This window comes from Psammomys obesus, unplaced genomic scaffold (genome assembly GCF_907164565.1).
Source record: "Psammomys obesus unplaced genomic scaffold, mPsaObe1.curated_primary_1811, whole genome shotgun sequence".
Lineage (NCBI taxonomy): Eukaryota > Metazoa > Chordata > Mammalia > Rodentia > Muridae > Psammomys > Psammomys obesus.
The window spans coordinates 4,414,310-4,430,557 of record NW_026596131.1 but is presented as its reverse complement, the minus strand read 5'-3'; the positions used below and the strand labels follow the sequence as shown (position 1 = coordinate 4,430,557).

Here is a 16,248-nt window from a genome sequence, read left to right as displayed (position 1 = left end):
CATGCTACTAGCAAAGCCAGAATGACACACTTGTGTTTGGTCATGCTTTCTCTCTAAACCCCAAGGATCACCACTAATCAACTTACAGAACTGATCCATAAAGCAACCATCACTCTCCTTAGGTACCAACTTGTGACCACTCTCCTGGTGGACTTGACTAGCCATGCTGGAACTAATTCTTTTTTACTAGAATATCTGGTGCAGCCTACTTTCAAAATACTTATCGGAGCTATTTCACTGGGCAAGTTGTTATCTATTACACCAATTCATAGCAAAAAAAATAAGCTACTCGTATGTCACTCCCAGGGATTAGAGATACATGAAATTCTCCCAAACATTAATGATAATTATTTCAGGATCTATTGCATTCAAAGAAATATCATGTGCATAATACTTGCTGATATTCATTCTAATTTTTAAAACTTGCTCATACATAAGCCAAATTTTTATAAAAATAATAAAATAACTAGAAATGACTGTTTCAATTACTCTGTGTGCGTCGGCGTTTATTCCCTTTAGTGAAAGAGAGTAGAATCTCTTAGACACATTCCCCAAAGCACTGGCCAGCACCTAGGATACTGACCCTGAGCCAGCTTTTGTCTGGGGAGATTTTACAATGGCATTTCTTTGTTCTTTGTACAACTACTTATTAAGTTTTATGATGGTATATTTTACAATAAATCATTACAGTGCGAGTTCCCTCATTTATGTTGTAAATTGCTTTACTTGACTCTATTTAAATACTACATTTAATTTGTAAACTCATAGGAAAAAAGTCCTGACTAACACTACCTGTAAGAGAGAAGCAGCATCTCTTTTTCAGGAAATGGTGAAGGTGAAGTCCTATATGCTCTCGTTTTATTTTTTAAAAATAGCAATTTCCGGGCTGGAGAGAAGCGTCAGCAGTTAACAACACTAGCTGTTTTCCCCAAGGCTGTAGGTTTGATTCCCAGCATCCCATGACAAGTCACAGTCATCTCTAACTGCAGGTCAGGAGATCCAGTGCCCTTTCTGAGCCTCTGCAGGCACCAAACACACACATGATGCAGACATACATGCAGGAGAACCATCCATACCCATAAACTAAAATAAAATAAATGTGTTGTTTAAAAAAAGAAAAACAGCACTTTCTACCATATATTCTCTGGAAACTGATGACTGACCTAAAAGCTTATCTTCACTTTTTATTGTCTCTTATTTTCAAGTACAACCTGTTTCCAAATGTCTTGGTCCACATCAGAAACTTTTTCTCAGATTACAAGAAAGAACCAACAACATAAATTTGCTGGACGATACTCCCTGTCACATTGTTTTATAATATGGCTATCAGAAGGAATTTGTGAAAAGGTACAAACATTCTGAATTGTAGAAACAGACTGGACTGGTAGCCATATGATCCTGGGATAAATATAATCAAAAGACACAAAGGCTCAGTTAGATAGAAATGTTGGCCTTTATTTTTACTTGGATTCACAGAATGGTGGTAGAGCTAACACTGAATGCCATACATTTCAATATCACTGAGAATGAACCTCAAATACTCTTATCACAAAAATCATATTATACTATGTATCAGCTACACTGAAGATCAATTAGGCAGATGATTGTGACGAGTAAGGCTATAAGAACAATAAAAGAGTAAGAATGGTGAGATAAAAAGATAAAATACACGTAAGCACATAGAGAGGGTGCATGGATTCACTGAGGTCAGACACCCTCCTTCTAAAAACTGCCATTACCTCTATCTCCTGACCATCAGAATTGGAAAGAATCCTGCAACACACCCCTGCCTGCCAGTGGAGTGGAGCTGGGGAGCGCAAGACGGGAGATACACATTAACATCTTTAACTAGGAACCCAGCCTGGTCTGCAGCAGGACCCAGTTTTGAGCCCAGATAACTAACCTCCTTCTCCTGCGCACCACATCCACGCAGAGCTGAAAAGACCTACTACATGATATCAACTGTGTTAACTAGTAGGCATGTGCGAAACAGCATACTCCTACCTCTTTCTGGTGCATTCGAGAGAGAAAATGATCATCGTGAAGACTGCTAGACTTCCTCAGGGTGACCTTTGGGGTCATCTGCAGAACCAACCAGTAAGAGTTATTTAAAACTTCCCAGCACTAGTTTATCAACTCTTTCAAGATAAACTAATAAAGTATCTAAAACTCATTTTAAAATAATGTTAGCTTTGGAGAAAAACATGATTTACTCACTTCTAAGCAGCAGGATTAAAATGACTATTATGCTCCCTAATATGGGCCTATAATATTTTATATTTTTAAAACTTCATATTTTATTTAAAGATACCTGTCCCTAGAAAAAGCCCAATAGAATCATTACCTACCAGGGAAACTGGGAGAGGCTTCTGTCTCAGGTACCGAGGATTTTCAATCTGAAAAATTACAATAAAGACATTAATTCTGGAGTTGTTTGAATGAAATACAATTTTTCTATGTGAAAATGCCTTTTGTATATTTTATTGTTTACTTTATTTTACACAGTATTATATACACATTTCAGTAAAGCACCAACAAAATATTAAAAATAAATTCCTTTCAGTGTCTAAATGCACCTATGTGTCCTCCACCTAAAAGTCTGGTCTCATTTAATCCTCTTTACCTCAAATTCCACATTTCCCAAACCGTGAATGACTTACATTACCGGAACTTGTGCCCCTCTGCCTGTTAGTTTGACCCAAACCTTCTAAGCATATATGTATTCGTTCTTTAACTCTCAATTTAGTCACTATACCCTAGATATCCTAGAGACATGACTCTTTAACTACAACTAATAGCATAGAGGAGGACATGAAATCCCTGTGAGAGTCTCCCTAAATCTATCAGCTTAACTATCCCCAACTTACTCCCCACTCCAGAGACAGCCAACAGCTTGTTTCAGCCTGTAAAGCACTACCTCCTACAAGCTGCAATCATTTCACCACCTTCTTCAAAAGTCACTGACTCAGAATGAGGTCCCCAGAAGAACTAAGTCCTACCAACATAGTGCCACCTCCATCTTCACCTCTTTTCATGACCTAGAATCCAATTTCTCAAAAAAGAAAGAAAAAAGAAAATGTGGATCCTAAAACAAAGACTGTTTCCACGTTCCCCTTTCTATTCCTAACACCTACTCCAGTGTCCTGAATATTTTTTTCAAGACAGGGTTTCTCTGTGTAGCCTTTTCTGTGCTGGACTCACTTTGTAGACCGGGCTGGCCTCAAACTCCCATCCATCCGCCTGCCTCTGGCTCCCGGACTTATCCCCAGCTTCCAGGGATAAGAGGCAAGAGGAGGGAGAGAAGGGGCTACATTTGGTCCCACTTCTCACCAGCTCCTAAAGCGTCCTGGGTTCGCTTTCATGACCATTACATAATACCTTAAGTGTTCAGCAGCGTGTTTCCACATACACCTAGCACATACTTAATGTGTTTCAATAAAGTATTTCTTGAATTGCTTTATGCTAAAATTCTTTGATTTCAATACTATTTCATTTACAAATAAAATAAAATTAAAAATCATTACCAGAAAAGTCTAATTTCTTCACATCATAAACTCAATTTACTACACCAATAACCATAAAATGAACAAAAACATTATGACTCTAACCAACGAAAGAGGTTCTTACCTTGAAGTACTCAATTAGGATTAAGTGACAAGCTTCTTCACATATGTCTCATTAAATTCAATCTTTCAACCCCCTAGCTGGTTTTCAAAGAGCTAAATTTTATATAATTGTGAAGATATCTACACTCAGTTTGACATAAAAGACAATGATAAATAATCAATTAAAGAAAACAAAGGGAATACACTTAAAAACAAAATTTTAAATAGCAAAGAATCTAGTACAATAGCAGACAGAATCTGAAGAATACGTGCATTTTAGTGCCCGGAACGGGAAAGTATACACAACGGTCTCTTCACCTAGAGACTTAGATCCCTAAGGTGCTAGCAACCACCTAAATTTAAATTCCTCTCCTCATCCCCAACATGGACCAATACTGGAACCAAAGAAAAATGCCTAGTAGCAGTGCCTACATCAGAATGAAGAGAAAGTGAATGGTAATTCCAAGATCCATGTGAAAGTAGACAAAGATCTCAAAACCTCGAGAGAATTAGCAAAAAGGACAAAGCCACAATGACTGTATGTTTGGCAAACACTGCAGACTGGCTTTCGAAGTCTCACTTCCCTCTCACGACCGGAAGCATTGCCAGCGGATAGGTGGGTCGCAACAGTGCATTCACTGTTAAGGTAGGAAGAGTTGCTGAAGCACTGGGCCAGAGAAGACTGCTCTACTGAACATGCACAGCTCTGTAAGAATAGGCACAACCTTCTAGGAAGCACCAAAGCACTCAATGAATACCTGTTGTCTGAAAGTGCATGTGTGGAAAGGAAGTTGGCATTCTGTATCTGGGGAAACACAGAAAGTGAGTCCTTCAAAGGCACACACAAACCAACACATATACCCAACTCTACCTCAGAAAAATTAAGTACAAGGGGAAACAAGAAGAGAAAAAATAATTCTCAAAGACGCTCAAGCTCTAATTAAGTTTAGATTTAAAACCAAAAGCCACGGAACCCATCTGTGACTTATTTTTGCCTAGCTCTACATTTATAAGTAGGACACAAAATATTGGTTTAGTTAATTACAATGCAACATTTCAACTAAACAGAAGTAAGTCTTATTCCACCTCTTCATCTTTAAAAGCATTAAATAAAAAAGTTAAGGACTTCTATTATTATAAATTATTTTTTTCAAACTGGTAAAGAGAAATGTCTATCCCAATTCATTAAAAAAACTGAAAACTGGTAATAATATTCTGTAGTTCTTATTCATTTATAATACAGTGAGCTTGGGAAATACTCGAAGAAAAGCATGTTCTTGAGTCTATCTAAGGAAAACAAGCAATCTATTTTCTGATTTGGTAACAACAGCCTGATGTGCTTTGAAGTTGACTGTCCCACTTTGTAAGCCACAGGCAGCATGGACTTGGATGGAGCAATCTGTAAACAGTCTTAAGGCTGACTTCTTTCATGCTCCTTCAGAAAACCTCTTCTTCTCTCAAAATCCATCAAGAACGAATGCCCCAAAAAAGGAGGTCTGGCATGGAAGCTCCAACAGACCCCTGTGAGACACTGGTGTAGATGAAAATACACAGAAGGAAGGCCCCATACCACTGGACTCCAGCGGCAGGAGACCAACAGGCATGTGCACATGTGCTTCAGAAGCAAACAGAACAGCAACAATAAAATAAATGATAATTTAACCAGGCAGTAATACAGATATCTAAATGTTCTCTAATGAAAACTAGCTTTTGATGTTTTATTTTGTTTAGCTTTTTAGCAGGCGCACTGGATTACTAATTAATTGTTTTTTGTTGGCTCATATTTTCAAATTATTCAGGCTTTGGCTATATTGCCATAAGCAAATACCTTCTGATAGACTATTAGTCAGTTAGAGAAGTTTGTTTTCAGAAAAGTTAAAAAGCACTTTAACAGATATATAAACTTTAAAGGGAAACACATTATCAAACCCTTATATTACCAGTAACGCCACTAAAATAAAAATTTTAAATTACAATATATCCCTCTCCATAGGGATGAAGGGAGGGGATTTAGCTTTCAACATCAAGCCAACTGTGCCTCAAGATTCTATCTTATTGATATTTTAGAGCTCAGTGTTTGGGGCCAGTGAGATGGCTCAGTGGGTAATGGTGTCTGCTGCCAAACCTGACAGTGTGAGTTCAGTCCCTGGGACCCACATGGCAGGAAAGAACACACACATGTGCACGCACGCACACACACACAGAGTAATTTTAAGAACAATATTTTTCTACAGAAATAATACTATATGTAAAGACTTATTCACTAGTTTACTCAAAGTATTTCAAAAATCAATCATCTAACAGGCTTAAGCAACATACATATACAAGCCCTCCATCTACTGGCACAAAAAAGAGGGGAAAAAACATCAAACGAACAGAACACATGCAGGAAATGCTTCTGTCTGCTGCTTGTGAAACAAATTACACCTCAGCACAACAGGAAAAGAATATTTTATCCATTGGTTCCAATGGGCTGATGGTTCATTTTTTTGGTTTTGTTTTAACCTGGCTAGCTGTTGTTTTATTGCTGTTGTTTGATTTCGTTTTTATTCTTGAGGTTAACTATGGCATCATTAGTGAATCTTTGATTCTCAGTTTCACTTTGGACACAGCACAGAACTTTTTATCAATATTCACCATTATTCTTCAATGCTTACCTTTGGTTTTGATTACCACTTTTACACAGAGCTATTTGATATTAATATTTTTCATTTTTATTTTTAGTTAAAATATAAAAAGAAAACCACTCTCTTGAATGGTAGTTTCTAGTTTTATTTAGTTATATATTGAAAGTACATCTACTTCATAATCAGATCAACTTTATAAATAATACATGACTATATAAAAACAAGTTCACACAAAAATTCTTTTCCTTGGCCTCTGTTCTATAACCATATTTCTTCTCATTTTTAAAAACTGTCATCTCTTTTTAAGACAAAACAGTAATTTCTATGGTAATTTCTCCAATCTCAAAACTAGTTTTCTTTTTTTAACTTTATTTATTGACTATAAATAAAGGGGGTTCTTAAAAATAATCTTTATTTGTGGAGTGTGTGTATGTGCACAAACCCTTTCATACATGCATGGCTCTGTGTGTGTGTGTGTGTGTGTGTGTGTGTGTGTGTGTGTGTGTGCATGTGCGTGTGCTAGTGGAGGTCACAGAACAACTTGTGGGAGTTAGTTCTCTCCTCCTGCCATGTGGGTCCCAGGGACTGAACTCACACTGTCAGGTTTGGCAGCAGACACCTTTACCCACTGAGCCATCTCACTGGCCCCAAACACTGAGCTCTAAAATATCAGTAAGATATGACCTTGAGGTACAGTTGCCTTGATGTTGAAAGCTGAATCCTCTGTGTATGCACACACTACTCTGTGTGTGTGTGTGTATGCATGTGTGTGTGTGTGTGTGTGTGTGCGCGCGCGCGCATGTGTGTGTAAATCAGAGGGTTGGTTCTCTCTTTCCATTTTGAGAGTTCTGGGAATTAAACTCAGGACACAAGGCTTGGCACATGCCCTTACCCACAAAGTCATCTTAACAGCCCTTGTTTTGTTTAAGGCAGGGTTATTCTATAGCCTGAGCTAGCTTCAAGCTCGTGGCAATCCTCCTGCCTCAGTTTCACAAATGCTAGGATTACTTGTTGGCTTATATGCTTGGCTATTTCTTAACTTCTTTCAAAAGGAAACTCAGTTGTGAATTTTAAAAGGAAAAATTCTATCTGCATGAACAAAATTAGCTTTTCTGAAAGGCTTCCAGGTTGTTCAAGCACAGTAAAAAAAAATAAATAAATAAAATAAAAAAATTAAAAAAAATGCAAAGTGCATGTGTAGATCAAGAACACAAATGATTTATTTTGTTTTTCTTCGAATAATAAAAAGAGAAGAGAATACTTCATGGCAGACTACTCATTATAAGCTTCAGAAAACATTTCCTTAAATTTTATGAAGCAAATTCATTCAGTGGTACCGTCTGAGTCTGCCGTTACTGCTGTGACCAACACCACGACCAAAACCAACCTGAGGAGGAAAGAGTTGTTTGCCCCAACAGTCGTAGCCCATTCTGAAGAAAGTCGGGGCAGCACTCGAGGCAGGATATGGATGCAGGAACTGATGAAGAGACCATGGAGCTTACTGGCCTGCTCGCCATGGTTGGCTCAGCCAGCATTCTTATACAACCCAGAACCACCTGCCCAAGGAAGGCACTGCCCTCAGAGGGCGAGGCCCTCCCACATCACTCAGGAATCAGCCAGTCAATGAGGGCATGCTTTGAACTGAGAGTTCTTCTTCCATAACTCTTGTTTAAGTCAAAACAAAAACAAAACCAACCAGGTATAATCAGTAGTTTAAAACCCCAACAGTTCACACATTTTAAAGGTTTGTAAATACTTGAAGTCAAAATGTTCTTCAGCCTTTACAATCTACAAAGTATTGTTCTTGTCTGTAGTCTAGTAACAGTATCTTTGTGTCTGCCATACAAATCCAATTAACATAGCGTTCTCAGTCTCTGAAGAGAAATTACTCTAGCATCTTTCATTCTGCATAGTTTCTAAAATTCATCCATCTTTTTGTATGGCCTAATATCAGTTCTTTGTATCACTGAAGAAAATTCCATTGCATGTATGTATATACCATCCCTTCATCCATTCTCCACTTTGAGACATTTGGATCTATTTTCATTTTATTCAATTATAAAATAAAGAGAAGTGGTGCTTTTACAAACAATTGCATGCAGGTTTGGGTTGAGCATACATATTCATCTTACTTAAATGAACCTTTAGTGTAAGATTCCTGGATTATATCATAAATGTTTTACGTCTTTGAAAATTGCCCAGCTTTAAAATGTATTCTTTTGCACTCTCAGTAGAAAGAGCGTGTTCCAGGTGCTCCTCAACCTCACCAGCAACTTGGCACACTGTCAACTGTTTGCTGAAACAATTTAACAGATACCCAGTTGTACATTTTTGTAGCCTCGTTTGCCTTTCTTTCTGGTTAGGTTTCTTTAGCAAGTATCCTCCATTCATCTGAATAAAAGTCTGTTAAATATGAGGTCTCCGGATTATTTCTTATGTTGTCTAGTTTTGAGACTAACACTGGCCACACAATGTAATTTGGGAGGTGATTCTTCTTTGTGTTGAACAGATTGTGACAGTTATTACTTCTGCCTTAACTGCTTTATTAGATACATCAAATAAACCATCTATGGCTGGAGTTTCTCTAGTGGGAGATTGCTACTTACAAGTTCACTGTATTTATGAGTTGCAGAACTATTCAGATTTCTCTTTTTAGTGAGTTTGGGTTGCTGAAGGACTCTGTTCCTTTTATCTACAGTCAAATTTATGCACACAGGGTGATCTGTGGTAATTCCTTATTTGACTTTGGAAACTGTAGGTTCTGTAGTCTCTCTTCTTTTAGGACTAGTATTAACAAGGGTGATTTTTTCTTAGTCAGTCTGTTGAGTTTATTTGTCACTTAAAGATCCAGCTGTTAGTTTCATTTATTTTTTTTCTAATGCTTTTCTGTGTCCAACTTCATGTTTCTATTTTAAACCTTACTATTCCCTCCATCTGCTTGCTTTGGGTTAACTTGTCCTCTTCAGCTTCTTTAGACAATTTAATGACTTAGTACCTTGTTCTTTTCTCTCTTGCTGCTTTCATGATTCTTTCCTTCAATATTTTTACTGTAATGTGTCTACACATAAAAAATTGTGTCTAGCTTTACTTAAACGTCACTAGGTATTATGAGTTATCTCTTTGCATATCTTGTATGTTTTCTTGAGAACTATGCATTTCACAATATAACAATCACAGATGCTGATTCCTCTGTTCAGAAGCAATTGTTACTTAGCTTTTTAATTAGTTAATAGCTTGATCAGACTATTTCTGTACAGTTTGTTTCCTTCACAATGTAAAGACTTGGTGTCACTCTTCAGTAGGTACAATCTTGGCCATGCACATAATCATCTTTGGATGGCTATTTTAGCAGAATGTCTAGGTGTTGTCCATTCTCTGTTTGTGTTAAACTGTATATCTAGTTCAGTTTACCATAAAAACCTCCATTGTTTTCTTGAGTCTACGTAGGTTGATCTTCTCCACACTGTTTCCAGTCCATGGAGTCCTTGGTGAGAACTGATCTCACTGCTCTGGACCGCCTGGTACCATTGTACAGGCACTGTGCAGATACAGAACCTCTGATCTTCTTGGCTTGCCACCCTTGATGTGAAATCTGCCTATGAATGGGAGGCTCTGTTCTGTAAATGGAGGCTGACTGAAGAAAGGCAGTCCATACCCCATCACTCAGCTGCATTTACTAGAGCTTACCCTTTTAACTCAGACTTCAAAGGGCTATGAAATTCTGACAGCATGCCATTCTCTAGGACATACGGTATCTCCTGATTGAAAATTGGGAAGAGAGAGAACTTCCATCTTCTTGGTCAAACCCAGTGAGGATGGTATTTCCATAAAGCTAAGCTAGAGGGGCAAGGATGAATGAAATTAAGTCATGGCCCAAGTGCCACCAAGTTTTGCTGTTCTTAACAACTATAATTGGTTTTCTTGAATAAGTGTGTAATCATTTGTTCTGTGTCCTTAGGATGATTTCCAGATATTCTTAATATTTTTTGTCAATTGTGTTTGCTTAGCTAGAGAGCAGGTCTGTACAGCTCATAATATTGCTAATTCAAGGGATAAGACTCCTCTACCTTCTTTTCTGCCCTAAGTATTCTATGATGTAAAATTTCTATGATTATCTACTTTAGCTAGATCCCACAAATTCTGTTGTCACTTTTAATTAAGTTAAAATATTTTCTAATTACTTTTGGATTGTTCAAAAGTATGCCAAACTGTTTAAATTCCAAATATTTGTGGAATTTCCAAATATGCTATTGTTTTTTAAACATAGTACAGTATAGCACAGGCTGACTTCTGTAATACAGGATGACAAGATCTAGGATGACCTTGAACTCTTAATCCTCCAGCCTTCACCTCTGGAGTGCTGGAACTGTAAGCATGCACTACCATACCCAGTTTTATGCTTTGCTGATAACTACAATGATTTGTGCCCAAGAAGACAGCAGTCCTCTCTCTCAATTTCCAAGCAAGATACATGGATGCTAGTCAAGAGCTCTAGCCAATCAGCAGCCCTAGTCCACTTCATTTCTTTTATTGATTTCTAGTCTGATTTCATCTGAGGGGTTGTAATTATCATCATTACAGTCAGGCTGTAGGACTATAACATGTACATGAGGATGGTTTGTTTCTCAGTGGACAACTGGCAGATTTTAGAGGCACTTACAAGTTCCATCATCCCTTCTGTAGAAAACAGTTATGATGTCAGTTCTATTGTCCATATCAGTACAAAGTTATCATGGAGGGATCATCCAGGACTAGAGCAATGGTTTGCATCATGATTCAAGTCTCTACAATATTTCTTATAATTTCTACAATATTTTTATAAGGGACCTTATTTTTATTTTTAGATTATTTTTAAATTTATTTATTTCTTTATTAATTACAGTTTGTTTACTCTGTATCCCAGCTGTAACCCCCTCCCCCATTCCCTCCAAATCCCACCCTCCCTCCCTCATCTCCTCCCATACCCCTTCCTAAGTCCACTGGTAGGGGAGATCCTCCTCCCCTTCCCTCTGACCCTAACCTATTAGGTCTTATCAGGACTGATCTTCCTCTGTGGCCTGGTAAGGCTGCTCCCCCATCAAGGGGAGGTGATCAAAGAGCCAGCCACTGAGTTCATGTCAGAGACAGTCCCTGTTCCCATTACCAGGGAACACACTTGGAGACTGAGCTGCCATGGGCTACATCTGTGCAGGGGTTCTAGGTTATCTCCATGCATAGTCCTAGGTTGGAGTATCCATCTCAGAAAAGACCTCTGGGCCCAGAGTTTTTGGTTCTGTCGCTCTCCTTGTGGTGTTCCGGGCCCCTCCAGGTCTTTCTATCTCCCCCTTCTTTCATAAGATTCCCTGCACTCTGCCCAAAGTTTGGCTATGATTCTCAGCATCTGCTTTGATACCTTGCTGGGTAGAGTCTTTCAGAGGTCCTCTGTGGTAGGCCTCTGTCCTGTTCCCTGTTTTCTCCCTCTTCTGATGTCCATCCGTTGCACTCACTATGATATTTATGAGCGTATTCCTAATAAAGATACCTTGGACTAAGACCAAGGCTTATGCTGTTATATACAAAGAATTCTCTTCTCTGCTCCTTCCCAGACACCCTACACATTAGCACTAAGCATTTTTTTAATTCTTTATTAATTACACTTTATTCACTTTGTATCCCCCCTGTAGTTCCCTTCCCCCTCCCCTTCCAAATCCCTCCCTTCCTTCCCCTTCTGCTTGCATGCCTCTCCCCAAGTCCACTGATACGGGAGGTCTTCTTTTCCTTCCTTCTGACCCTAGTCTATTAGGTCTCATCAGGAGTGGATGCATTGTCTACTAAGCATTTCTTTCTCAGTCCCACAGGACAGAATGCTGAGCTCCATCAAAGTTTTTGTCACCAAGAATATCATACCATTGACTAGCACTCTCAGACCCCAGTCATGAGAGAAAATATGAGGGAAATACATGTATTCTTTGTGTAACAGAGACCTTCCCCAGGTTTATACTGACAGACAGGCCCAATCTGCTGCCACTGCGACACAACACTGTTTTAAGTTGGTCTGGATGAGGGATAGGACAAGGAAAAGAAAGGAATGGAGGAAGAAGAAGGGGAGGAAGGAAGCATTGTTACTGGTTTTCCCTATCTGTTTTCTAGACCTGTAGCCAAAAAGATGGATTCCTCTGTAGATTTTTGCCATCCAAGCCTGCCACAAAATTCCCCAATTTTGCCTACCCAGGAGCCAAAGAAGAAAAATAAATATGCAGACAGGCACCTAGGAACCCTTCTCTTGCTGTGTTGGCCCCTCCTGTGCTCCTCTCTGTCAGCCTGCTTTGTTTGCATTTTCAGCATCCCCAGGTGGCTGCTCTCTACAGTCTGCCCAGGGCATTCAGTTACAGGAGCCAGGCTGCAAGGTTATTTCACTGTGGCGTGAAACAGAAGTTTATACTCATTTTTAAAAGAAATTAATGTTAATTTCTCAGATAAAACTCTGAATATAGTTTCACTTCCCAAATGCAAGCTTGGGAAAATACTATAAATATTTTTATGGCTGTGTCTGCTTTTATGAGTAATAAATATTTAATATGAAACTTAAAGAACATGTTTAAAAAAACAATCATTCATATTTTTCTACATAGAAATTATCTTAATATTGTGAGCACATTTTTCCAGACAGTTTTAAACTTTCAGAGACTTTATCTTAACAAAATGTTAGATTTTTGCATAAAAGCCTCTAGAATTCTCAGTAAGATGACTTCTACAAAATGACTTCACAAAATCTGATATATTTATTCATTCAGGGAACATCCAGGAAAAAGAGAAGTCTAATATAGCAACATGTTCAACTTGATTTCTCCCCAAAGTTCAGTCATAAGATAGAAACAGATTTCTAACCTAATTAAAAAGAAAAATAGCAGATTGCCCAAATAAAATTGCAATAAGTAACGGAACTGACATGGTCCTTAGGGAACACTACCCCAGCTCAAAGAACTCTATGAACCAATACCAGGCATGTCTTGGTCCCTTCTGTGAGATTGCTGGAGGGCACATAAAGGACAGAGGAAAAGCCTGAAGAAATGGGAGAAAACAGGAAAAAGACAACAAGAATCCAAATGAATGGTCTCAAATATTATCAGTTCAATCCCAATGTAAGAGTAACTAAGACATTTTAAAATGAAAATTTATCTTCCTAAAAAAGTTATTTTTCTTTTAAACTAACAGTAATAACCATTATTTTAGTGCTGCAATCCAAAACCTTCATGTAGTGGAAGCTTTTAACACTGTCAGCATAGAAATTTCCCCCATGCACACATCTATCCACAGAAAACAGGAAAAGGAATCAGCGTTCCTACTAATTTGTACTATGATAATAACTGCCATTGGCTGTTAAGGTTCCTCCACTTATAAAAGAAAATTCTTAAACACATTCTAGAACCCCATTGACAGTATTTATTGGTACAGTAGAGACAGCTCATCAATTAACAGTACTGCTGCTCTTTCAGAGGACCTGGGTTCAATTCCCAATACCAACATGACAGCTCACAACCACCTATAATGACGAAGCAGCTTGTTTTATCTTACTTTAACTGTATTTCTATATCTGGTTTATTTGAATGCAGTTGCTATATTGGAATGGATGGGATGCTTAAGAATTCAAACCTAATTTGTAGAATGAGCATCAACCTCAATGAGGATTCAAATAAACAAATGATAGAGTACAAAAATAAGTTAAAGATCTGGGTAGAAATTTAACAGCAGGGACAAGAAATCAGAAAGGAGATATGAACTCTAAAAGAAAAACTTAAGAGATAAAAAGGCCAGTATAAAATCAAACATAACTCCATGGAGAGCATTGCCAATGTACTGACTGGGCAGAAGAAAGAATGTCAAGAATTTAAGATAAGGTTAAAGAAACATTATATTCATATAATAATAATAAAAGACTAAGCAATTACAGGCAAGAATAAAGGTTGAAATGTGAAATGTTTTTAATATAAAAGATAAAACTTTCATTATTGCTTTAAAAAATCTCTTAAATGTGTACTAGGAAAAAAATAACTTATTTCTTAGAAAAGTATATTTCGAGAAAAAAATGTACCTAACAAATCCCAGAAAATTCAAATTCTAGAACCTCAACTCCACCAAAGGAAGGCAATGACAATGGTGACAGTAATGAGAAGAATGCAACCTCACGTCACAGCAAGGATCAGCTCTAGCTTCTGCATGTTCCTTCAGAGGACCAAGAAAACACAGCTATGCAGACATTCACAGATGACACTAAAATCAAAACAAACCCCAAGCTTTCTACTACACTCAAGAGTTTACTCCACTCTGATCAAAAGCTACAGGTTAGCTTGGTTAATGCACATGTTTTATAAGTCTATAAGAACGTAAGGCCGTTCTATTTTATATAATATGTAAATCTGTTACATAGCAAAACGGTAAAACGAATTCTCAAGCAGGACTAGTTTTAAAGTATTACCTCAAAATAGTTTAGATATCTTGAAATTTTTTCTTATATGAAAGATTTAATCCTCTGAACAGTTAAATAACCACGAAAGAGCACTAGGAAATGTACATCCAAAGCTCCAAATGGCTCAGGGCAAAGGCAAGTTTAAAAGGAAAGCACCAGGGTTTCATTTTCCTCTTTGATGTTGCTCTCTGGCAGAGGCCATCTGTCCTTCCGTGGGGGTTTTCCTGAGCTCTTCTCCCATGCTGGCAACAGGACCTCCCTCCAATAGCAACATCCCCCGCACCTTCAAAATGAAATGTTTTCCTTTGGGCTTATTCTCCTCCTGCACATCACTTTTGTTCCTTTTTCCTCTGTAACTAGCCTACTCCTACAGTTAATAAAAGATCCTTATTACTTTCATTTCATATCCAGTTTCTACCTTCTATTCATTCCATAAGCCAGACACCCTCCTCCCTCTGTAGTCTCTGACAACTAGGGCTGTTCTTACATCTTGCCAACACCTCAACTACAGGGAGTCCAAAATATGCCTGCAGCCCTTGAGTTTCATGCTCCAAATCTTTAATTCTCCAATTAATCTTACCATCTCTTGGAATTCTACCAGTCTAAAATAAAATTAAGTTTTTAAAAATAAATTCCTCTGACCACGCCAATCATTTCCATTTCTCAGAAGCAAACCATCGTTACTCGTTAGTTCTAATGTGCAGTCAGTCCCTGGGCATCCTTTGCTCCTCCGGACACCTTTCCATTACTAGCAACCACACTAACACACGCTTTCTTTGTGTCCATTCACATCTCCTATACCCTTCATGCTGCCATTAACTGAATTTGCCTCAAGCATTTCATAAAGACTAGGACGAGTTAGAAATGGACAGTTTGTTGGCTGGTTGAAACTGGCACAAACCTTCTGAATGATACTCGTGTTTTAATGTCACCTAAACAACAAAAAAAAAGACTATAATGATTCTGATCAAGAATTCATGTTATTAACAAGCTGAGAAAACTCCGCTGTCCTGTAAAAGCAAAATATTTCAATTTTGGGCTACATATACAAAGGAAAAATGAATGTTTTTAAATTTAGATAAAATTCAAAGCTGTAAGTCATACAGAATTTATATGTCCCAATTTTATTTAAATTTTGGACGTTATAAAGTCATACATAGAAGAAAAGAAAGACACGTCAGGTCAAATATCTCTTCTGTAGTATGTACAGAATCAGGAGTGTTTCAAATTTAGAATACGTGCAAAAACTTTACCAACAGAGTACAACTAACCCAAAAATCAAAAGTTCAAAATATTCTAAATTCTGAAACATTTTGAGAGCCAATGATACTCAAAGATTCCATTTGAAAGCACAGAGATTTTAGATTTTCAGAAAGGTTTCAGAGCCTCATCTGAATAAAAATGTCAATCTCTGTGTGAACATTTCTGAAACAATTTTATTCCTCTGATTTTCATTTTTAAAAAAATTTTAAATTCTTTTTATTCTTATAGCGCCAGGATATAAATTCTTAAGTGACAAACAGAATAATGAAAATCACTTGAAATCTCTTTTAATGTCCTCAAAAAAAAA

At 37.6% G+C, this 16,248-nt stretch overlaps 1 protein-coding gene across 1 annotated transcript in view; it reads right to left on the bottom strand.

Annotated features, from left to right (window-relative positions):
* Cep112 (centrosomal protein 112) overlaps positions 1-16,248 on the bottom strand; it is a 382,050-nt gene that overhangs the window by 345,589 nt on the left and 20,213 nt on the right. Inside the window, 5 exon segments of the mRNA XM_055592186.1 lie at positions 2,005-2,082; positions 2,349-2,454; positions 9,028-9,070; positions 9,155-9,169; positions 11,414-11,437. Of these exon segments, the coding sequence (XP_055448161.1) occupies positions 2,005-2,082; positions 2,349-2,454; positions 9,028-9,070; positions 9,155-9,169; positions 11,414-11,437 (266 nt within the window).